The sequence below is a fragment of the Toxorhynchites rutilus genome, chromosome 3, assembly GCF_029784135.1.
Source record: "Toxorhynchites rutilus septentrionalis strain SRP chromosome 3, ASM2978413v1, whole genome shotgun sequence".
Lineage (NCBI taxonomy): Eukaryota > Metazoa > Arthropoda > Insecta > Diptera > Culicidae > Toxorhynchites > Toxorhynchites rutilus.
Window position 1 is genome coordinate 313581658 of NC_073746.1, and position 22998 is coordinate 313604655.

The 22998-nt window shown below is 42.2% G+C and overlaps 2 protein-coding genes and 1 pseudogene across 2 annotated transcripts; 1 reads left to right on the forward strand and 2 right to left on the reverse strand.

Moving 5' to 3' along the window:
• The first annotated feature begins 504 nt into the window (after positions 1 to 504).
• LOC129777519 (splicing factor 3B subunit 4) lies at positions 505 to 1825 on the forward strand. The gene is made up of 2 exons (XM_055783827.1): positions 505 to 566; positions 733 to 1825. The coding sequence occupies exons 1-2, from the start codon at positions 533 to 535 to the stop codon at positions 1782 to 1784; spliced, it is 1086 nt and encodes a 361-aa protein (XP_055639802.1). The 5' UTR covers positions 505 to 532; the 3' UTR covers positions 1785 to 1825.
• A 14637-nt stretch (positions 1826 to 16462) lies between these two features.
• LOC129777251 (histone acetyltransferase Tip60) lies at positions 16463 to 18542 on the reverse strand. Its single transcript, XM_055783420.1, has 5 exons — positions 18419 to 18542; positions 18128 to 18257; positions 17249 to 18067; positions 17027 to 17189; positions 16463 to 16969 (listed from the first exon to the last, which is right to left on the reverse strand). The coding sequence occupies exons 1-5, from the start codon at positions 18458 to 18460 to the stop codon at positions 16753 to 16755; spliced, it is 1371 nt and encodes a 456-aa protein (XP_055639395.1). The 5' UTR covers positions 18461 to 18542; the 3' UTR covers positions 16463 to 16752.
• A 1972-nt stretch (positions 18543 to 20514) lies between these two features.
• On the reverse strand, positions 20515 to 21563 carry LOC129779702 (replication factor C subunit 3-like; annotated as a pseudogene).
• Positions 21564 to 22998: the final 1435 nt, after the last annotated feature.

Genomic DNA, 22998 nt, shown 5'->3' on the forward strand with positions numbered 1-22998 from the left:
AAGAAACGAGGGGCTTCCATATGTCGAAATCAGTACAGTGCTACAACTTTTTCCGACCGGCAATTTTGATAAAATTCTGGGTAAGTTAATAAAAATCTTTCGATCGAAAACTTCAGCTTGCCATTGCGATTCATTTTGCAATACAGATCAAAATCTTGTAAACCACGAAAGACGTGAGCTGGTAATTGTTGACGTAATGTACACAGTGTAACAAACAATGTCAACTATTTTCTTGGACTTATTTCACCAACGGCGAAATTTTCGTTGCTGGTGATGCTGGTGAATGTGACCATACAATTTCCATGGAAAATATTTGACTTTCCATTCGTTTACGTTGATTTAACGATGACGGGACGTTGCATGTTCAGCACACTTATCTCGTAACGTTCATTTGGAAATGCTCTATTTTCCTCAACACACGATTTTACAGACATTTCCAATTTTGTAACATGTTAGCAAAAAGAACATCTGGCATCCCTGATTTTCTCGCAACTAGCAAAACGTCAGACTGAAAGTAACCAAAACGTAAACTATGGCAGCCGGTCCGATTGCTGAAAGAAATCAAGGTAAAATTTTGTTAAATTATCCATGAACTTGGGGCTTTCCGGCTTCGATGAGTGCTTAGAATCATCGATAATTTTGTGTCGATATCATTATTACTTTCATTCCACCATTCTAATGGTAGCAAATACCTTTACGAGTTCAAGCTTCTTCATTGTTTATCTTCTACAGATGCCACAATTTACGTCGGCGGGTTGGACGATAAAGTGTCCGAAACGCTACTGTGGGAAATGTTCGTTCAAGCCGGTCCGGTGGTCAACGTTCATATGCCGAAAGATCGTGTGACACAAATGCACCAAGGTTACGGATTCGTGGAATTCTTGGGCGAAGAAGATGCCGACTACGCAATTAAAATTATGAACATGATCAAGTTGTACGGAAAACCGATTCGTGTGAATAAGGCTTCTGCTCATCAGAAGAATCTGGACGTTGGAGCTAATATTTTCATCGGTAATCTGGACCCTGAAGTGGACGAGAAATTGTTGTACGACACATTTTCTGCATTTGGAGTTATTCTGCAAACACCGAAGATCATGCGAGATCCGGAGACAGGAAATTCGAAGGGCTTTGCGTTCATTAACTTTGCAAGCTTCGAAGCATCCGATGCGGCGATGGATGCCATGAATGGTCAATACTTGTGTAATAGACCAATTTCAGTGTCGTATGCTTTCAAGAAAGATTCGAAGGGCGAACGTCACGGATCAGCCGCGGAACGTTTGCTGGCTGCTCAAAATCCGCTTTCGCATGCCGATCGTCCTCATCAGTTGTTCGCAGACGCACCGGTTCCACCACCAATAATGCCGATGATGCCATCGCACCCAATGATGCCTCCACCACTGATGGCACCTCCCCCTCCCCCGACACCTGCTGCCGTTCCGCCACCTCCACAAGCTCCATCTCCGGGACAATTCAATGCTGGTGCAATTCCTCCACCGCCGCTACCGCCTCCAATTGGTCAACCACCACTTCCACCATCGGCGCCGATGGGTATTCCAGCGCCACCACGGATGATTCCTCCGCCACCGTGGCAACAACCGGCTCCGCCACCACCGACACCTCCTTCAGTTCCACCTGCAGCGGTTCCCCGACCACCTCCCCCGAATTGGCGTCCTCCTCAACCACCGCTACCTCCACAGATGCCACCTGGAGCATTCCCTGGGCAGCCTAGAATGCCACCACCACCCCCAAACACTAATTTCAGTGCAGATACGTTTAATTTTTAAGCTACACTTTGACACTTCGGAAAATAAACCGGTCAATGGAAGAGTGTTCTCAAAGTATCTAGATGACAAGTTCCCTGGGAGTGTGTCGGTAGGCATTGAGCCACATGTTTGTAAGCTTTTCTAGGATAGCACCAAACTGCACCAAGAGCAGCAGATCTTATACGGGATAACATCAGGTATGTACCCATCACAGAATTCATCAATCGAGACATTGTGGCAATACAATTGAAGGTTCAAACGACCCGAGGGAAAACCGTTATCATCGTCGCTCAGGCTTATTTCCCAACAGACAACGTTGATGTTCCTTCATTTGAAGTTGCTGTGCTGGTCCAACCCTCCAAATAAAATTACAAACAATTCATCAAAGGATGTGACGCCAATGCCCACCATACGGTCTGGGGCAGTAGCGACATCAATGTTAGAGGTGAATTTTTTTTTTCCAAAATATATATTTTTATCAAGGCTCATATGGCGTTAGCCTCACGGGGCCGGGAGTTCAATACTTTGACAATTTTTCTTATTATCTATGTTAGTAATATGTAACCGATTACTCGCGGTTGGCTCGAGGTTAGTATTACAAGTGTTTTCGTAATTCGGATGTTGCTGTCTCCAATGCTCTGTACGTGTGCCCGACACGGGATACTTCCTATTGGGATGCAGCTGACCCTTAATCAGCAACGCCCCCCTAGTCTGTACCTCATATCTAGCGTGGTGCGTCTTTCTCGACTCGAGGAATCCAGGATAGAATGGTCACTAACCGGCGCAATCATCAGTTCATGTAGAGTTGTCATGAGCGGTACAACCTTTGGCTCTTGTTGAATGATCAGTGGACTGCACAACCTTTGGCCCGTGTATCTGTAAAGAGTGTGTGTATGTATTGCCGCGACTAAGTAAAAGTTTATCGATGGGATAGGAGGGATATAAAACGGGGACACAACGAAGGAAACATCATTAAACGTTGACATCGGCGTTTCTGAGGAACAGGTATAGATGAAGCAGAAGATCAGGATCACGGCTACCTAAGATATCCCGGACGGGGATATCCGATTGTCTGCCTTTTGCTCTCAGTGCTCTAGAGAGCTGAGAGCGAGCAGCATGGAACCGGATACACGACCAGACAACATGCTCGATGTCGTGGTAGCCATCGCCACAATCACAAAGATTGTTTGCTGCGAGCCCAATGCGATAGAGATGCGCGTTTAGGTTATAGTGATTGGACATAAGCCGAGATATCACGCGAATGAAATCACGACCTACATTCAATCCCTTGAACCATGCACTCGTCGAGACCTTAGGGATAATCGTGTGTAACCAACGACCGAACTCATCTCCACTCCACATGCGTTGCCAACTTACGAGCGTATACTGACGAGGAATGTGGAAAAATTCATTATAAGCAATTTGCCTTTCAAAAAGTGTGCCTTCTAAAGCGCCCACCTTAGCTAGCGAGTTTTGTCAGATCTAACTTTCCCATATTCTGCCGAAAATATCGGCGGAATATAATCGGAGCGTAGATGATCTGGGATTCCATGGATTTTTTGTCGCATGGACAGATAAAAAATGACAGAGGAATTGCAAAAGTATGGGAAGCAAACATGGTTGGAGATGCCTGGTGAAGGGTGCACGTCGTGGGTAAGGTACTCATGGTATAAAGACATAAAACTTGACTGAGGAATCAGTTGGAGTAGATTTTCGAAGTTATCAATCACCAATGGATTCATGATCTTGCAACGGATGAGAAATCTGTAGGATAATTCTGTGAACCGAAGAGTAAGCGGGGGTACTCCTGCCAAAACTTCGAGATTCATCGTATGTGTCGAATGCAAACACCCCATGGCTATACGCAGGCAACGATATTGTATTCTCTCCAGCTTGAGAATATGAATCCTGGCAGCTGATCGGAAGCAAAAACTGCCATATTCTTACACTGATAATATCGTTGTTTTGTATAACTGAATGAGGTCTCCTGGATGGGCACCCCACCATGTTCCGGTTATTGTTTGGAGAAAATTGTTTCTTTGCTGGCATTTCTGTTTCAAATACGCAATGTGTATTCCCCAGGTACATTTAGAGTCAAAATATACTCCAAGGTATTTGAAAAACATCGAGTGCTTGATCGTTTTGCCGGATAGGCAGGAATTGGGCGGGTTCGTGCTTCCTAGAAAAAACGACCACTTCAGTTTTCTCCGTAGAGAATTCGATACCCAGCTTGAGGGCCCACGTGAATATTTGCTTGAATATATAATATCAAATGATATTAACATTTGTAAGCAAGGAAACGACTCAGCATTTGTTAACTCTATCAGACAAAAAGTTCTTGATCTAACTCTTTGCAGCTCTAAACTATCAGATATGAAAAATAATTAGCATTTTCATTTAATCATATCTATGATATAATCACAAAGTTGACGTAGGACTGCCGTTGGCTTAGTAATCATTTGTGTTTTTTTCGACTAGCAATAATCACAGACTCCATGGTTTTGTAGTCTGTGTTAGGGAACCACATTCCAGCGATCGTACATCAAGCGCTGTCCAATCATAACTGAGCGGATTTCCGAGCGGGCATCCGCTTATATACAGATTTGTGTGATTTCAATATTCTATTTTCAAAACAATGCTCAAGCTAGTTTCGGATCAATGGGTAACAAGCATATAAATCTTGGACATTTTGTATTTCGAATGATGGGATTATAAAACCACTCGGTTTAGCTTGCAAAAGGTTATTTAAAACCTTGCACTTCAAATGTAACGCTCTCGTTTTCGAAACTTTGAAATTACACCCCGGTACAGAAATGAAAAATGCAGTCCTACGTCAAAATTATTTCTAATCGGACTGATTACTCAAACTGTGTAACAATATACAACAAAGAAATCCGTAAATCTAAGAGAAGGGATTGAAAGTTCACATGTGACCAGGTAGAAAGTTTATCTGTTGTAGCAAGACTTTATAAAGCCTTTTCAAAGGATAATACCAATGGGCTTGGCAGTCTCAAGGTGTGTATATATATATACTAAAGGTGTGACCGTGTTGTCAATAAGTGCGCGAGGGGAAACGATATAAATGCACAGAGGACTGTGGAAAGGGATTTGACTGCAAAACGCGGGAAAAATATTTCCATCACCAACCGACACCGAGAGTCGATTCGTTCTCTTGAGCCAGTGGCGTAGCGTGACCGGGTGACACCCGAGGCGGGTTACTAGCGTATCACCCCTCTATAATGCTTAGTTTTTGTTTTCCAATGAAAAATCAAACAGTTGAAAATGAAAAAATAATTAAAATATGGATATTTGTTGATGTCGAAATGTGACTCAAATAAATCTTATCATTGACATTCTTTGTTTTAAAGAGGCTTTACACTTTTCAGTTCATTCGCCTCTAAAACTTATCAAATAAATATTTTTGGATGCCTAGACCGACACTGATATCGTACAAATGCCTCTCGTTAATTGAGCTTTCGCTCTCTTGTTTGCGGGCTCAATGGAATGCGCAGTAATAAACCTCTCCAGAAGATGCCACAGAAACGTACACGTTAGAAACAGCTTCACTGTACGATTTGGGACCGATTCTTGGAAGTATGAACCGATTCTTCTTGATGAACTATAACACATTCAGTGCATTCACTAACAAAAGCTGTCTTTCCGAAACTTCATAGGTAGCGAGAAAAAATACTAGTGCATTGAGTTTGATCACAACGTTACTCAGAGATGGTCCTTCGGTTTGCAAATTTTCTGCGCTAGATCTTATTCGTGTAGTACAATGCATCAGAGGGTACAGACAACACAGAAGTATAAAGTCATAAACTTCTGGTATGAGGAGGCCGCACATCCTAGATTCTTAGCAAAATCATGTTGTCCTCATGAGCCCAAAGAGTTGTCTACAAACTCTATGGATACGGATTTTTTGTTTTGCTTTCTCAACAAATGCTGAGCTCCTTCATTTGATCCTGACATGGTTGGAGCGATCGAGAGCCTGCGAACGGGACTAAATCCTGTCCTTACAGTTGTTGAAGGATGTCGTTATTAAAATCTGCAGTTTTTCCCAATCAATACGAAAAAACTAGGAGTGGGTTATATCTGTGATATGAAAGCAAACTTGACGCAAGGCTACCATTGGCTTAGTAATTATTTGTTTAAAATTGCATCTGAATCAATCCTGAATAAATTGATGAACAGACTTACCTTTCAACTTTTCAATGCTCTTATTGCTACCAAAACAATTCAACACACAAAAAGCAAAAAAAAATATTGCAGATTGTTTACACGCACTGCGGAAAAAAATTCAAGATGGCTGAAAGGCCTTTCTCATAAGCGCTACCGTATTGTATTTATCATGGATAGAACCGCAGGGTCACGGGGGACTACCGTTGGTGTTCGCCGAAACAGCCCCTCAAAAACGATACTTACGCACCATCACCCACTAACGGCTAAACCCTAAACTACAACTGTCAGAGGTGATGATAAGCGAGGAAGAGGAATGAGAAAGAAGAGTTAAACGAAGAATTGTAAACAATATATATATTTCTAAATCTGAACGATTAGGGGACGAGACTAGAAAACTTTGCTAAAATAAGTACTTTTTGGATTCTTTAATTTGTTACTACAATCGGAGACTAAATTGTAAGTTGTTCCGAAGAACGCCGACTTGTGGATGAACTAAGTATGGAACGAATTGCGAAGGAAAAGGCGTTAAATGAAAAGGAGCTTCAGGAAAAGCTTGAACGATGCAAGCAATTCATCGAGCGAAAGCATGAGTTGCTGCGTCGACGAGACGATGAAGAGGCAAGAAGCATACGTAGTTTACGGAGTAGCCAGGGAAGTGCGAGGAGGACGGAAGAATGGGTGAAGCAGGCAAAGATAACCGAGAGTTCCGGTAAGGTCGTCGATGGACAGACACCTACATCAACGTCTGTGGATACTAGCGTACCTCAAAATGCATTTGGCATTCCCAAAGTTGAACACTGCTCTTCGACCCCAAAAGATGATAAGCGGTTAGAGGTAGAATCAACCCTTGGTACGTTGGAAAGCCGCACGGTAGGTGAAGAATTAGCGCATTCGCCCGAGAACGCTAGCGGATTGGCCATCGCTCAGATTAGCCAGAATAAGAATCAATTTGACATGCCATTTGTCGATCTGAAGCCCTTTGAAGATCTTCTCGAGGTAGAGGACGTTGTTTCTCGAACCGGGACAGTTTCTAAAGCGAGTCGGATTGTTACGCAAGAAAAATTGTGTTCCGAAATCGCTGGGATTCGTAAGCAACATGCCACTGAGTTGCAGCCAAATTAGCGGCTGCTAGTCAACAGAATCAGGATGAGATGCGACTGCGGACTAAGGCGGAGAAGGACTACTGGGCTTTACGAGACGAGTTCCACCAGATGCAGAACGTATGTCATGAGTTTAACGATAAACAGTCTTCGGTAAGTGCCTACACTAGCCCACCGTTAGTTACACAAAATGTTGATAAAAAGACTAGGGTTTGTGATATGATAGAGAACAGTCAGTATCGAAGTCCTCCTCTTCCACCACCTCCTCTGTCCTATGTGAATGACTTTTTTTCGAATAAGCCACAGAAGATTATAGGGGATGCGGGGGTTCCGCAAATTCATCCTGAGTTGTTCCCAAACCAAGGTGGTGTTCCGAATCCAACAGTTGGGTATACAGGGCCATCTTCTCAGCAATTAGCAGCCAGACAAGTGGTCACCAAGGAACTGCCAGTCTTTTCTGGAGATCCGGTAGATTGGCCGCTTTTTATTAGTAGCTACCAGCACTCGACGGAGATATGTGGCTACTCCCACGCAGAAAACCTTCTATGGTTGCAACGCAGTCTTAAAGGGGCCGCTAAGGATGCAGTCAGCAGCTTCTTGTTGCACCCGTCAACGGTACCTGAGATTATTTCCACGCTCCAACAGTTGTATGGCCGTCCGGAACAGATCGTGAACAATATGATCGCTAAGGTACGATCAACACCCGCTCCTAGAGGAGATCGATTGGAAACCCTGGTGAGTTTCGAACTGGTTGTGCAAAATCTTTGTGGTCATTTGAAAGCAGTCGGGTTGGAAAGGCACTTGTCCAATCCCATTCTGCTTCAGGAACTCGTCGACAAGTTACCAGCAACGGCAAAATTCAGTTGGGCGCTTTATCAGCAACAAGTTCCATTAGTAGACCTAAATGTGTTCAGCGGTTACATGGCAAAAATATCGTCAGCCGCAAGTGGCGTGACCTAGCTTGTCAGCATTTCATCAAAAGTTGTAAAAGAAGACGGAAGTAAACCTAAGCAAAAATCATACGTTAACACACACATGATATCTGAACCAAAACAGTCAAAGTACCGTGAAGAGCCAACTAGAACGAGAAACCCGGAGAAATCATCGGAAGAACCACAGCAATCGAAGCAAACAAATTCGAGCAGCAAATTCTGTCCAATGTGCAATGTAGCCGGTCACCAAATTGGAAGTTGTGCAGCCTTCAAAGTATTAGATTTGGACACTCGCTGAAAATCGGTCAAAGCACATAAGCTTTGTGCACGATGTCTCACTTCGCACGCACGTTGGCCGTGTAAGGGCGAGGTATGTGGTATTAATGAATGCCCGAAACGGCATCATCGTCTTCTGCACTTTGAGCCACAGGTCGAGTCGAAATCGAACAAAGAATCTACGAGTGCGGTAGTTACGATACATCATCAACTTACATCATGGACGCTGTTCCGAATACTCCCGGTCACTTTGTTTGGTCACAAAGGACAAGTTGACCCGTTTGCATTCCTGGGTGATGGATCCTCGGTGACACTCGTCGAAAGAACAATCGCAGAGAAGATAGGGGTTCAATGCAGGATAGAATCGTTGTGTCTGCAATGGACTGGAGGTGTTACCAAGAATATAGCAGGGTCGGAGGTAGTAAACTTGGAAATTTCGGGAGCTGGGGGAAAAAACGGGACTCCCTCAACAAACGTTGGATTTCGAAGAACTCGCAACAAGATTCGTCCACCTTAGTAAACTTCCGGTGAAAAACTACAAATCCGCTGTACCAGGAATATTGATAGGACTTAGTAATTCCCACCTACTAGCTACCTTGAAGCTTCGAGAAGGAAGGTCGAATGAGCCGATCGCAACTAAGACTAGGATCGGTTGGACAGTATGTGGAAATCAGAAGTAGGCATTCCTCGTCGACAGCTACATATGTGTGAAGCGCAATCGGATGTAGACCTTCACGAGTACGTCCGCCACTTTTTCGATGTTGAAAGCCTAGGTGTAGCAGTGTTTCCAGCGGTTAAAGGAGTTGATGAGCAACGAGCGTACAAGATTCTCGAAGAAACCACTCGTCGAACCAGCTGTAGTAAGTTTGAGACAGGATTACTTTGGAAGCACGACTACATTGAGTTTCCGGACAGCAGACCAATGGCGGAAGATCGTTTCAAGTGCCTGGAAAAGCGTTTAGCTCGAAGCACGGAGTTATATGACAGCGTTCGTCATCAGATAGCGGATTTTATAGCGAAAGGCTACATTCACGAGGCAACTGCACCTGGTTCCTTCCTATCGGAGTCGTAATGAATGAGAAGAAACCAGGAAAGGTCAGAGTTATTTGGGATGCGGCGTCAAAAGTTGAAGGCGTATCCATAAACTCAGTGCTTCTGAAAGGACCGGATCTCATGACACCGCTACTCTCAGTATTGTTTCCGTACCGAGAGCGGGAAGTGGCTGTATCAGCAGACGTTAAGGAGATGTTTTTGCAGATATTGATTCGCGAGGAAGACCGTAGTGCGTTGCTGTTTCCGTATCGAGATTCACCGGATTTGCCGATGAACATCATGGTATCTGACGTGGCAATATTCGGAGCGGCCTGCTCTCCAGCGCACTCTCAGTACATCAAAAACCTGAATGCCTCGGAGCAAGAGTTGGAACTACCGAGAGGAGCCGCGGTTGTCATGAAACGACATTATGTGGATGACTACGTGGACAGTTTCGATACAGCGGAAGAAGCGGTGGCAGTGGCGATGGAAGTAATCGAAGTGCATAAGCGAACAGGGTTTCATATTAGAAATTGGATGTCGAGCAACCGAAGCGTACTCGAAAGACTAGGAGAAACGAACTTAAAACCATCGAAATCTCTATTACCGGAAAAGGAGACGGGACTCAATCGAGTTTTGGGAATAGCGTGGTTGCAAAAAGAAGATGTCTTCACATTCTCCATGCAGTTTTGCGACGTTATTAAAGGTCTGGTGGAAGCTAACCGGATTCCTACAAAAAGAGAAATGCTGAAAGTAGTAATGAGCATATACGATCCACTGGGTCTTGTAGCTTCGTTTGTGGTTCACGGGAAGATACTTATCCAGGATGTTTGGAGGGCAGAAACTGCGTGGGATGAAAAGATACCAGAGGAGATTGCAATGCGTTGGTGGGACTGGCTTTCAGTGCTCAAGAAAATGGACGGATTGTTGCTATTTTCCAGGATACGACATCGACAGTTACAAGTCCTTGGAGCTGCATGTATTTGTAGATGCCAGCGAGCAAGCTTATGCGGCTGTAGCATATTTCCGCATACTCGACAAAGGGCAGATCAGGGTCGCACTTGTATCATCGAAAACAAAAGTTTCACCCCTTCGAGGGCTTTCAATACCACGATTGGAATTGAAGGCAGCGTTGCTGGGAGCCCGCTTGCGGAAGTCCATAGAACAAAATCATACCCTGAAAATTAAAAAAACTTATTTTTGGACTGATTCTTCAACCGTCTGTTCATGGACAAAGTCTGACGTACGCAGGTGTCATCAATTCGTGGCCTTCAGAGTCGACGAAATACTCAGTTTATCTAATATTCAAGAGTGGAGATGGATTTCCACCAAGATCAACGTTGCAGACGAAGCAACCAAGTGGGGAAAAGGCCCTACTTGCAATGTACAAGGTCGATGGTTCCAGGGACCAGCATTTCTGTATGAACAAGACGTACAATGGACGGCAGATTCTGGTGATGAAGAGTGTGCAAATGAAAGCGATATGGAACTCCGAGCAGGGGTTGTTTACAATCACTATATGGTACAACCAGTAGTAAACACTGAAAGATTCTCAAAATTCGAGAGGCTACTACGTTGTATGGCATTCGTTTACCATTTTATCAACAAATTACGCTCTCCTAAATTGAAATCAATGGATTCGACTGGGATTACTAGTGAAGAAGTGCAACTGGCGGAAAATATCTTGTGGCGAACTGCACAATCTCATGCTTTTTCAGAGGAAGTAGCTATCCTGAATTCGAAACGAGATGATCATCGTCTGTTTGAATATCAATGGAGAAGATCAAACAGTACTATCGTAAAACTTACACCATTCGTCGACAACAACGGAGTGCTACGAGTGGGAAGTCGTGCGGCCGCAGCGGATATATTGTGCTATGATACGAAGTTTCCAATAATTTTACCGAGAAACCATCACGTAACGAACTTGATGTTGGATTATTACCATCGAAGATACGGCCATGCCAACGATGAAACCGTAGTCAATGAAGTAAGGCAGAAATTTCACGTTCCACGATTACGAGTGGAAATTCGCCTAACCAGGAAGCGCTGTATGTGGTGTCGAGTGTACAAGGCAACGCCTGTCGCCCCAAAAATGGGACCGTTACCTGCAGTACGATTGAAACCATTCGTGCGCCCTTTCACATACGTGGGCGTGGACATCTTTGGTCCATACTTCATTAAAATAGGAAGGAGTGCGGCGAAGCGTTGGATTTGCCTGTTTACATGCCTCACTGATCGGGCAGTGCATCTTGAGGTAGTCGCAAGTCTATCTACGGACTCCTGTAAGAAGGCGATAAGAAGGTTCGTTGCGCGTCGCGGTTCTCCCTTAGAAATCTATTCCGGCAATGGAACTAATTTTGTCGGAGCAAGTCGAGACCTGACGGACGAAATAAAAAAAAAAACTTGGAGCTCAGCAGTACTTTCACCAACGCGATAACGCAATGGCGATTCAAACCACCACCGGAAGTTAGATGAGGAATCACTGGCAACCATCATAGCTGAAGCGGAGAACATGGTAAATTCGCGACCCCTTACTTTCATCCCCTTGGAAATGGCCGATCATGAAGCTCTAACTCCGAACCATTTCTTGTTGATGAGCTCGAACGGAGTCCGCGAGCCTGAAAGGAACCCAACGGATAGCGGAGTGGCCTTGCAGAATAGCTGGAATATGGTGCAATATACTCTGGACAATTTTTGGCGTCGCTGGATAGTAGAATATTTACCGACGATCACAAGGCGAACTAAATGGTTTCGGGACGTACGACCAATAAAGGAAGGTGAACTAGTCTTCGTGGCAGATGAAGATGTGAGAAACCGCTGGGTTAGAGGACGAGTAATTCGAGTTACACCAGGCAAGGATGGAGTGGTTCGTCGGGCAGAGGTATTAACGCCGGGAGGAATTTTGAAAAGACCTGCGATAAAACTGGCTGTATTAAACGTAGGAAACTCTAGTGACGCCACATCGGAAGTTAAGGCGACACGCGGGGGAGGATGTTCGCCGAAACAGCCCCTTAAAAACGATACTTACGCACCATCACCCACTAACGGCTAAACCCTAAACTACAACTGTCAGAGGTGATGATAAGCGAGGAAGAGGAATGAGAAAGAAGAGTTAAACGAAGAATTGTAAACAATATATATATTTCTAAATCTGAACGATTAGGGGACGAGACTAGAAAACTTTGCTAAAACAGGAAGTGGGTTATATCTATGGTATAACCGCAAGGGTGACGTAGGACTATCGTTGATTTAGAGATCATTTGTTTGAAGTTGAATCTAAATCCATTCTAAATGAATCAATAAATTAATATTTGGGGGACGAGAAAACGAGAGCGTTACTTTGGAGGCACAAGGTTTTATGCATCCAATATAGGATACGAAAAACCTTGTTCTGAAGAATAATCTTCAGAAGCTTTCCTGCTAACTGTACTTGATTAACAAATCACAAACCCAAATGTATTATATGGATATTTTATGGATAGAAAACATTAAAATAAACTCTTTCGCTTGAATGTAATTTTCAATTCCAAGGGGAACTGGCAGATTATTTTCCAGCAACGATTAGATATTTCCAAATTTTCCTCGAACCACCAGTGGTTAATGCTAATTCGATAACCACCTGTTAATAGCACTTGATTGAAACATATTTGGTCACAGTGTTACATGGATAGAAAACATTCAAATAAACCCTTTCACATGAATGTATTTTTAAATTCCCAGAGGAACTGATCGATTATTTTCCGGATCTTTCTCGATGCTGAATGGCATCCAAACGGAAAGAATTCCGTGCGTGTATGTGTGTGTGTAGCGGCTGCTTCGATGGTCATCTTCTCTTCTCCTGAAGAATCGGCTTCTCTGTGCTCCCTCACAGTTTCAAACAAACTGCGTTTCAGGGCAGATCTCGATCCTTCGCTGTCCAGCACCCTCAGCAACAATGTTGTCTTGTCGATGTCCTCACGAAAAATGAATGCGTCTCACCACCAGAATATCGCTTAAGTATGCTTTTTGTGCGTGATTGAATCGAGAGAAGGCGTGGTTTACGATGACAATTTGGAAGGCAAACTAGAGGGGAATGAACTCTCTGAGCTCGGAACTTTCGGCGACTGAGCAATAATCGATTGCGGGCGCATACAATATTGGATACGGAAATATCCTACTGATGGGGAAAAATAATCTTCAGAAGCTATCCTGTTAATTGCGATTGATTGAAAATCACAAAACCAAATGTATTTGGTCACAGTGTTATATGGTTAGAAAACATTAAAATAAACTCTTTCACATGAATGTATTTTTAAATTCCCAGAGGAACTGGCAGATTATTTTCCAGAAATGATTAGATCTTTCCGGAACTTTCTCAATGCTGAATGGCATCCAAACGGGAAGAATTCTGCGCGTGTATGTGTGTGTAGCGATGTCTTCCCGGGGAACCGTTAGTGGCATCACTCTCCTCCTGATGGATTCCCTTCTGGCCTAGGGTGCACAAACAGGCTCTTGGTGACACCGTTCATCCGCGCTTTCATGATAAACGAAGTGCTTCACCACAACAGCGACAACATGCTCCAATCGCTGTTCAATTAGAACTGAGTGGATTTCCGAGTGGCGCTCGCTTATATACCGATCGGTGATTTCAATAGCCTGTTTTGAAAGCAATTTTAAGACTATTGAAACAAGTTTTTGGATAAAAAAGTAACAAGTATAGAACGCGTAGACATTTTATCTTTCGAATGAAGTGTTTATCATACCATTTCGTTCAGTTGTTTAGGAGCTATTAACGCTCAAAATCTCGGTCTCCGGCGTAACGCTTTCGTTTTCGAAACTTTGATTTTACACCCCGGTATAGAAATGAAAGACGTAGTCCTACGTCAAAATAAGTACTTTTTGGATTTTTTAATTTGTTACTACAATCGGAGACTAAATTGTAAGTTGTTCCGATGCATTATTGTGAACCTTTATTTCATGAATTAAATTGTAGCTTGAAGCTGATTGACACTCGGCTGTTTTTATTCGCTGGGAGAACTCCGATAAATCTGTCTCAACAGTTGGCTTAGTAAGCATTTGTATTGTATTTAGGAAATTATCGATTGAATGAAACAATTTTCGAATTCAATTGAATTCAACATATTTGCTTTGTAAGTAAAAAGATTGAACAGTTGCCATGTACGATCAATTCATGCATTGTAATAGATTATGTTCTTCGTTACAAATAAATTTGATGCCCGTCCTTTTACGTTTGATATGATGCCTAGGACTACCAAAATATGTGAACGGAATAATTGTCAAACGATCATTGTATTTTACATTTCCCTCTGAAATTATTGCATTTCTCATGATTACGTAGTTCTCGAACCGCAACAATTTATTCACCTCAAGTATCTGAAATGTCGATTTTCCCAGGCTTCTCAGTTTAGAAGTACGTTTTAGGGAAACATATTCCAGTCTGCACAAAGACAAGCGAGTACAAAAGTACTCGTAGCTTGTATATATTTGCAGGCATCTTTCCGAGAAACGAGGCATAGTGAGAACGCTACAAACAAAGCATCGAAGCGCCGAAAATGCGAGCGAACTGTCAATTCTTTTTAGACATCCAATTTTTGTCCACCAATCCTGCACTTTTCATTAAAGAGCAATTTTACTTTAAGGGTACGGGATTGATTCTCCAGATTTTGTATATTTCCAACATAGAACCCTGGAATCGCCTCTAACACAACGAATTTCGTCCTTATGAAACTAATCAATTATTGAATTGTAAATGCTTTTATGATCAGCAAAATCTGTAGCCTGTACCGTACAGAATCTGTACCAAAAATAACGAAGAAATCTGTACGTGTGGTAACACTGCTTCACACGTTGATTTAGAAAATAGAGAAGTCTTGAGGCTAAAGAAATTCTAGATTTCTAGAAGGAGATCTTACAGGTCATCTACAAATCCGGAAAGGTTTTCAACTGAACACTATAGTAAGCATGAATGAAGACTGGATGGAAACGAAGACTAACTTCAATGTTCCTTTCAAAGTGATTGAATTCAATCGTAGCGAATGGGAAGGTGGTCCTAAAACTCGTCCAGGATAACTCGTGTTTTATACCGATGAGACTGAAATTGGTAAATCCACAGGGGTTGGGATTCCAAGAATCGAAATATCCATTCCAAAGGGCAGTGGCATACAGTTTTTCAAGCAGAAATACATGCTATTCCAACATGCACAAATATTTGTTTGGCCAGAAAATATAGGTATGCCAATATTCTGTATTCCGATCGATTCGAAATATTTCGATGGACTAGATAAAATTTCATTCTGTATTCCGTTCGAGTTGTTTTTGCATTTCGTTTTGATCGGCTTCTCTTCGAACATTGAATGGGCAAAACGTTCGAAATAGGAAATGCAAAATCATAACTCGAACGAAATAATGGTTTCGAACGAACTGCAAATCCGACGGAATGCAGAATCGGGGTGTAGGATCTTCAACCAAATTCATCGGGCCCAAGCCATTTGGTGGATTATCTACATCATACCCGAAATTAGAGCTCCAAAGCTGGGAAATTTCGATGTTGTAGTCAACTGGAGGAGTCTATCAACACGAAGACAATCAGAATTGTACATTAAATCTTGGAACGCAGCACGCAGCCTACTCAGCTTGAATAAGAGCCTGATCACGAACATCACTTCATGGTGGAAACGAAATGATTTGTATGCAAGGTTATACACACTTTATTCCGTTTGAAGTGACATTCGTAATCAGGCCTTCAGGCAGATTTGAGTACGTTGACCGGACACTGTCCGAACAGGTATCACCTGCAAAAATCGGTAAACTGACAGATGATAATTGTAAATAATTCTGTTATTTCGAAGCTGAAACTCAGGAACATTTATTGTATCAATGCAGTGTGTTAATTCAACGAAGACTGTGGATTTTTGGAAAGGGCATTATTATGCCTAACGAGATTTGGTCTGCTGAACCAAAAAAGGTAAGGAACTTCATAAAGGAAGTCATACTTTCGTGAGAGGGTATGCAAAGTCCTGGTGCGACTATCACTTATTCCCTGAGTGAACTGACACTGAACGAAATGACACTGCATACATAGCGAACTGGAGAGCACTACAATAGATCAAACTAATGGTCGCAGTTGTTCAAGGCTCCTGCGGAAGAAGAATAGCCACATGTTTTGTTATTGTTTGTTTAAATTAAATGATTTATTATCTAGGCTCTTTACAATCTTAGTTATGTATGCTAAATCTAGAAAAGCAGACATCCCCGATAGTCTGTAAATTTTGGGTCGTTACACACTACTAGGACACTCTGCACAAAACCTGCTGTAGAATTGGAAAGGGAACACATCTCACTAAAACACGAAATATTTCTATTTGATCGCTGTTTTTCTATTCCACACGATTCCTGGAAGTATGATGCTGGAAAGCGATGATATACCTATGTCCTATGTGTTTCACTCGGTACTTAGGTCAAGTTTCACCACTTGGATCGCTTCGACCAGTCCTTTGGCGTCCAGTGGAGACACTTCGAATCGATTCGGATTTTGCGCTTCTCCATCGCCTTCCGGTGCTGGTCGATTGTCTCCTTGTTGATGCAGATTATGTACTGTCCCTTGTAGTAGTTGATTAGATTCAGTATTTGCAGCGTCGATATCACGTCCTCCTTCTTGATGCTGGTCAGTTCACAAATTTCACTGTCAAAATAATACAATTGTTAGGAACAAATTGACACGAATACGAATATGAATTACTTGATGGTAATTTGGGGTTTTTCATTATCCCCGGTGGGCTTGGCGAGGATCAAAATCTCCAGAATCGTTTGAGCCCAGTAGCTTCTGTAGGATAGCAAACCCAAATCGGAAAGAGGTTTTTCGGGCGAGCCGGTCTTTCCCTCAAACTTCGATAGCTCATAGCCTGGAAAAATATAACGTTAAACGTTTTCTTCGCTTCGGGTAATATGAGCTGCCACTCACTAAACTCAATCAGCAGTTTGCCGTAACCTTTCCGCTGATACGGCGGCATTGTCAAGATACACGCGACGTTATAATCTTCGGTGCTTTCCTTTTCTTTCGAAAAGTACCCCACGATGTGGAAACCTCTGGAATCGAACTCCGTCATAACGTAGAACAGAAAGGGGTCCGTATCGTAATAGAGCGTTTTGTGGTCCAGAAAAAGTTTCGCCAGCAGACATAGATTCTGTGCGTAACTTTTGTTCTTTCGCCCGTCGATTTCGAAAAAACTTATCGTGTTTTTCCGATAGATTTCATTCCCCGGCGGATGTCTTAGATTGCACTTTTTTATGTGCCGCTCGAGACACTTTCGACTTTTGCGGTACTTGAGGCAAAATTCGCAGATGTAGATGCAGGTCATGGTGCAAAGTTCCTGTGGATATGGCGCAAAATACCACGGCTTGATTCGATGGCTGCCGAGTTCTATCAGTTGGACGTTTTTCATCCGCGTCACGACATCGTCGTGATGCGTTACCATGCTGCCCGACTGTCGGGGAGTTGGCGTCGATGGAACATCCTGCGAGTCTTCATTCTCTGTGGAAACGGCTTTCCGCTTTCTGTTGATTTTTTTCTGCAGAGCCGCCGCCAGTACCGCACTCCCATTGACAATATCTGGCGAAGTGATGGGACTTGCAGGGCGTGAACGTTCTCCAACCGGTGGTATTCGTTTCGGAGTTGTGACTCCAGTATTTTGGCCGGTGGTGAGTCCATCTTTTCGAGGAAACTGAACCTTCCTGGTATCAAGATATTCTTCAGTTACCCATTCATCCAGACGTTTATTAACTAAAAGTTTAAATTGTTTCATTATAATCGCCGGATACGTTCCCCGTCGTTATCCCTTACAATCCACATAGTGCACATAATACCAAGTCGTACTGTCAGACAACTCTTTAATACTGATAATTTCCGCTAGCGGCCAATCACTAGTGCCGGTCATACGCACCGGCAGGCGACATCCTTCCGATAACGAAGCCTACGGGAGTAAAATTCGTAAAATCATATAGCCGCCGAATCAAAACAAACCATCCACTACGAGGATGGGGGACTTGTGCAATCGCTTCACTTAATTGCTTTTCTCGCACTCTCTCCGTCCAGCATCCGGGAAGCATGAATTGTAAAACACTCAGTACTTACTGTGGAATCACAAATCGATTGCACGGCCTCTTCCACGTCCATTTGCGCGTGAATTTTGGCAAAAAATATATACCGCCACCGCAGGAAACGGGTTCTGCTCGGTCAGGTTTTGTTTTGATACAAAAATGCTCGGGTGACAATTTGACAGTTCGCTACAGTCGGGGCCTTCGTAAATGGGATAAGTAAAGTTAGCATGGGCGCGCCATCATGGTAACGAAATGAGGGTAAGATGTGTGCACTGAAATGCTTTAATTGCCGAAAGAGATCTATTACATGAAAATGAAAAGAAAATCTAGAATCTAGGATATTTTTGTTTTATTTTTACTAAATATGAATAAATACATCCCACTTTCTTCTATTCACTACATTCTTTGAGACTTATTTCAAGATTGAAGCATTTAGAATACGAAAGATGTTTACAAAAATGTCCAATTAGAGGCGAAAATGTCAATTTATACGTGTCGCACAGTCAGAGCTGCAATCCATCACCGTCAATGTCACAAAAAAGCTGACCATAGTCACTCAATTCCTCTCACGGCACGTGAGATCCAAATATTCAGTAGTGATACTCACTCTTTTGTTTCTGATCCGCGTTGACGGCATTGAGCTTTGTATTACATGGGTTTGCAGAAGAAATGAACACCCTTTTGGAATAAAAATTATGAATGAAAATTATTTTTCCCAAATCAAATTAGTACTTTATCTAAATGAAAATCACTTTTGCTTACATGTAGTGTAAAAATATCATACAAAAATTGTGTCTAATGATAATTTTATATTATAAGGGTAAGTTTTGGTGAAAATATATGAAAATTCATAGAAAGTAGTTTAAATTAGGGTCAGAAAAATGTATTTCTAGTAGAAAAATAACGCCAAGGAAGAATTTTCATACAAATTTTAGCTTTAAAATTGCCTTAGGGCCGACTAATCTGACAGGGAATAGTTGGCCTCATACAAACTAATGTCGTATCCAGATGGCGACACCATTCCACCGTCAACGCGAATACCTAACCAAATGACGGTTGGTTCCAATGCCTCTCACTGCCGATCGCTCTGTTTACAACTTTACGTTACGAGAGCGGTGGTTGTGGCGTATGATGGTAGTAGAAATGTGAGTGATCAGACAGTTCCAATCATTTTTGACAATCGCGACGGTTGTTTAGATCAAGAAGGTGGAGTTAACAGGTGGCTCGTAATTTACACTATTTAGAAAAGACGTATGAGGAATGGCAAGATGAAAGGTTTGGATTTGTTTATGTTATTACTTACGTTGGTATGGTTACATTTGATTTCGTCGAAGGTATTTGAAGCAGTATAATAATTAAACAGTTATCGTTGAAAATAGTAACCTAGTAACCTTTATGCATATGCTTCCGCCAGCTGGCTCGGCTAATGTGATATGATTTATTCAGGGAATGCTTTGATCGTAGTACCGACATGGTGCATAATTTGCAGCTTTGTTTTTTGTGCTGGTTTATAACGGCAATCAACTGTGCCGACGAAACTGTAGCCAATGTTTAGTGTTGTTTGGATACCATCTATGTAAATAAATTCAAACTTACGGGATACGTCCGAACGGCATTTCTGACATTACGTTTTACCTTCCACTTCACTTTCCTTGGTTTAGATTTGTTTGTTGAAGTAGAAGTTGTTGTTGTTGTTGGAGATGTCTAAATTTTTCGTTTATTCGATTATCGATTAATCGTGGGGCCATTTTTAAATATTCGATTCATTCGAACAATTGTCTTTCAGTATTCCAGTATTTATTTCTTGCAGTTAAAATGAACAAACATTCATAATAAAAAAAGATTATGGTGTCATATTTTTAAAAGTTATATTAAATATAATTTTCAAATAAACATGGTGCAGCCAAAACCATTATTTGAATGAAATGGTATTTAAGTATATTGATAAATTTATCATTTCATAATTATTTGCGGATCATGAAAATGATCCGATTGAAAACCGACAAGGCGTTTTTTTATTTAGAGTTAAGCCTTACCAGAACTATTGAAGTTTAGTTAATAAACGTGAGATGAACACAAAAATTTCATTTTTTTATAAAACGAAAGAAAATTTCGATCTCAAATAATCGCTCAAAAATCATCCACTTCCATTGAGGCTTTATTGAGAAACTTCTTATACAGTGTAACAAACTGCGCCACGAACACGTCCAGAGGGAATATATGTTTGCTTCCTTGCTGCATCCAGTGTTCATAATGCCCGGCAAAATTCAATGTTTGCGTCTTCAGACTCATATCGCAAATTTTAACCAGATTCGGTACCAATCCACAGATTATAACATTCGATAGAACGCTTTGAAATAGCAGCTCGTATAGCCGTTCGCTCACCCCCTCCAGCTTCTGTGGACTTTGTTCGAGGACAATCTGATTGGCGGTTTCTCGATGGAATATTTGCCAGTCAATTTCCGGTACTTCTTAGTTGACCGTGAACGGTTACTGTTGTACCTTGCAAGCTTCCAGCATGAGGATAGCGTAATTCTTTTCTCCGAAGGAATGTGCTGAAATGCAAATAGTGTTGTTACATTCAAGAAACAAACAAATGACAATATTACATTCAAAATTTTAAGAATATCCTCCTAACATAGAGCCGGCCCCCTTATTCCCAAGCAACGACTTCTGACCGCGGGAATAACCCGCGAAGTAGAATTGGCGCACAAAATCAATCTGCACCTAGACACATACTTTTCAATGGTTCTTCTCAGTGCATCCTGGGTATCTTTGGTCAGCTAATCCACCACGGACAAGACGAGTCTCATATTCACTCTACCCGCTGGGATCAATTTGATTGATCAAATCCGACACGTCCACCCTGTCATATATCCCGGTAACCGATGAATTCAACTCGATGTGATAATTACTGCTGATGGTACTGATTTCCACCTTCCGATTCGAGGGCGTTCTGAAGTTTATTATTTCATTGCGTAGCCGTTCCACGCTCGGTTGGTAAAGTTTCCACAGCAGATACATGATGCGAGTTTTCTTACTGGCCCGGAAGGACCGTATAACATGAGATGCGGGAAGTCTCCCTGGGAGCGAAGATTAATCAGATGCGCAACTTGCGTTTTGTGGTAGTCCAGTTTGGACAGCTGGCGCGATCGGTAGCGGTCAACTCAGAGAGCCATTGTACACTAAAATATTTGATGTATAATACAAAAATACTTGGTGACTTGTTGTTTTCGTGTTGGCCTTTGGCAGAGTAAATGCATCACCTCAAGAGATGCCAGATGATTTTTTTGAAAATCTTCGACAAAAATCTGAAATGTTGATGAAATCTGAGATGCAGATACTTTTGTAACCGCTAGAACCGCTAATGTTTGAAAAAGGGGTTTCAAGCGCAGGGAATCAAGTCATAAAGAGAAGAAATACCATATCCCTACAGTCTGCAACTGAAAATATAAGTTTGCAACGGGATAGACAGGACATCAAATATCAGTAAAATTGCGAACATGTCTGCAGATTTAGTATCCTTGCAATGATGAGAAACAAATTTGGTAAAAAAATCGAAGTCGAACGGGTTACAAAATGCATCATTTTGCTAATTTCAAACCCGATCGGGAGCCGGAATAGAGGGGATACGCAAGACGTGTTATTCCACAAACTAAGTATTAATACAAATGACACGTGTATTACTACGTAGAGTCGGCGAAGTGCCGCTAAAAACGTTAAGGCCGTCTGAAAAGTTGAAAAGAAAATACATGCCTGAAAACACAATATTCTTCAAATTGTATTTAAAATGAAACTGTATATTCACATCTGGCATCCCTAGTCACGAAGAACGAACACAAAGAGGCGAATGTTGTGAATATCGCCAAACACCAAACCATCAGCTAGACTTTTGAGTGTTGCACTATTCTGACATTTCAGCGACAGGACACTTACCAAGGAGCTCGGATTTCTACTGTCAAGTAGAAGCTCACCATGTGTTAGTGTTGTGATAATACTCTCCTCACACTATTGGACTGACTTTGGGATGGTCACCAAAGATAATCGTAGTACAAAATTTGTTGATTATCTTTGTGTGAGTACCATCACTTGATTCTCACGACAAATTGCAGCTCTGGTCGCACTACAGGTCTGTTCAATTAGCTAGATGTTGAATTACAGGCGAATCCCTGTACATAAAACTCGTGCTCTTTGCCCGGTCTGGAAAGTGACGAGATTTAACGAAGCACATCGCACAGACATTTCCATTCGCTCGGCTGTCTCCTGCCTCACCCATTTGTTGCACACAGCTCACAATGAATGTTGAGATACGAGACTGGATAGCGCAATGCACACCGTCTCTTCTATGTGCCATGTGCGACATCTCAGAAAAGTACACAGCACACAGCACACACGGATACTGTGAAGCTTTGACCGGACTTGGCTAATTGTTATCTCTTCTTCTTCTTCTTAAATGACACTTACGTTCCTAGAGAAACTTCGCCGTCTCAACGTAGTATTACTTCATTACGTATTACGTCATTTTTATTAGTACTCAGTTGAGATTTCTATGCCAAATAACACGCCTTGGTTACGTTTTGAGTGGCAAGCTCTAGAATACGCGTGACCACAGTG

Bases quoted from the DNA above. Each gene is read 5' to 3' on its own strand.
- LOC129777519 (XM_055783827.1), top strand. From the start codon at position 533: ATGGCAGCCGGTCCGATTGCTGAAAGAAATCAAG. The intron at 567-732 runs GTAAAATTTTGT...TATCTTCTACAG, and splicing joins GATTGCTGAAAGAAATCAAG to ATGCCACAATTTACGTCGGC.
- LOC129777251 (XM_055783420.1), bottom strand. From the start codon at position 18,460: ATGGACGTGGAAGAGGCCGTGCAATCGATTTGTGATTCCACA. The intron at 18,068-18,127 runs GTAAGGGATAAC...TTAAACTTTTAG, and splicing joins TTATGTGCACTATGTGGATT to TTAATAAACGTCTGGATGAA. The intron at 16,970-17,026 runs GTAATTCATATT...TTATTTTGACAG, and splicing joins AAACCCCAAATTACCATCAA to TGAAATTTGTGAACTGACCA.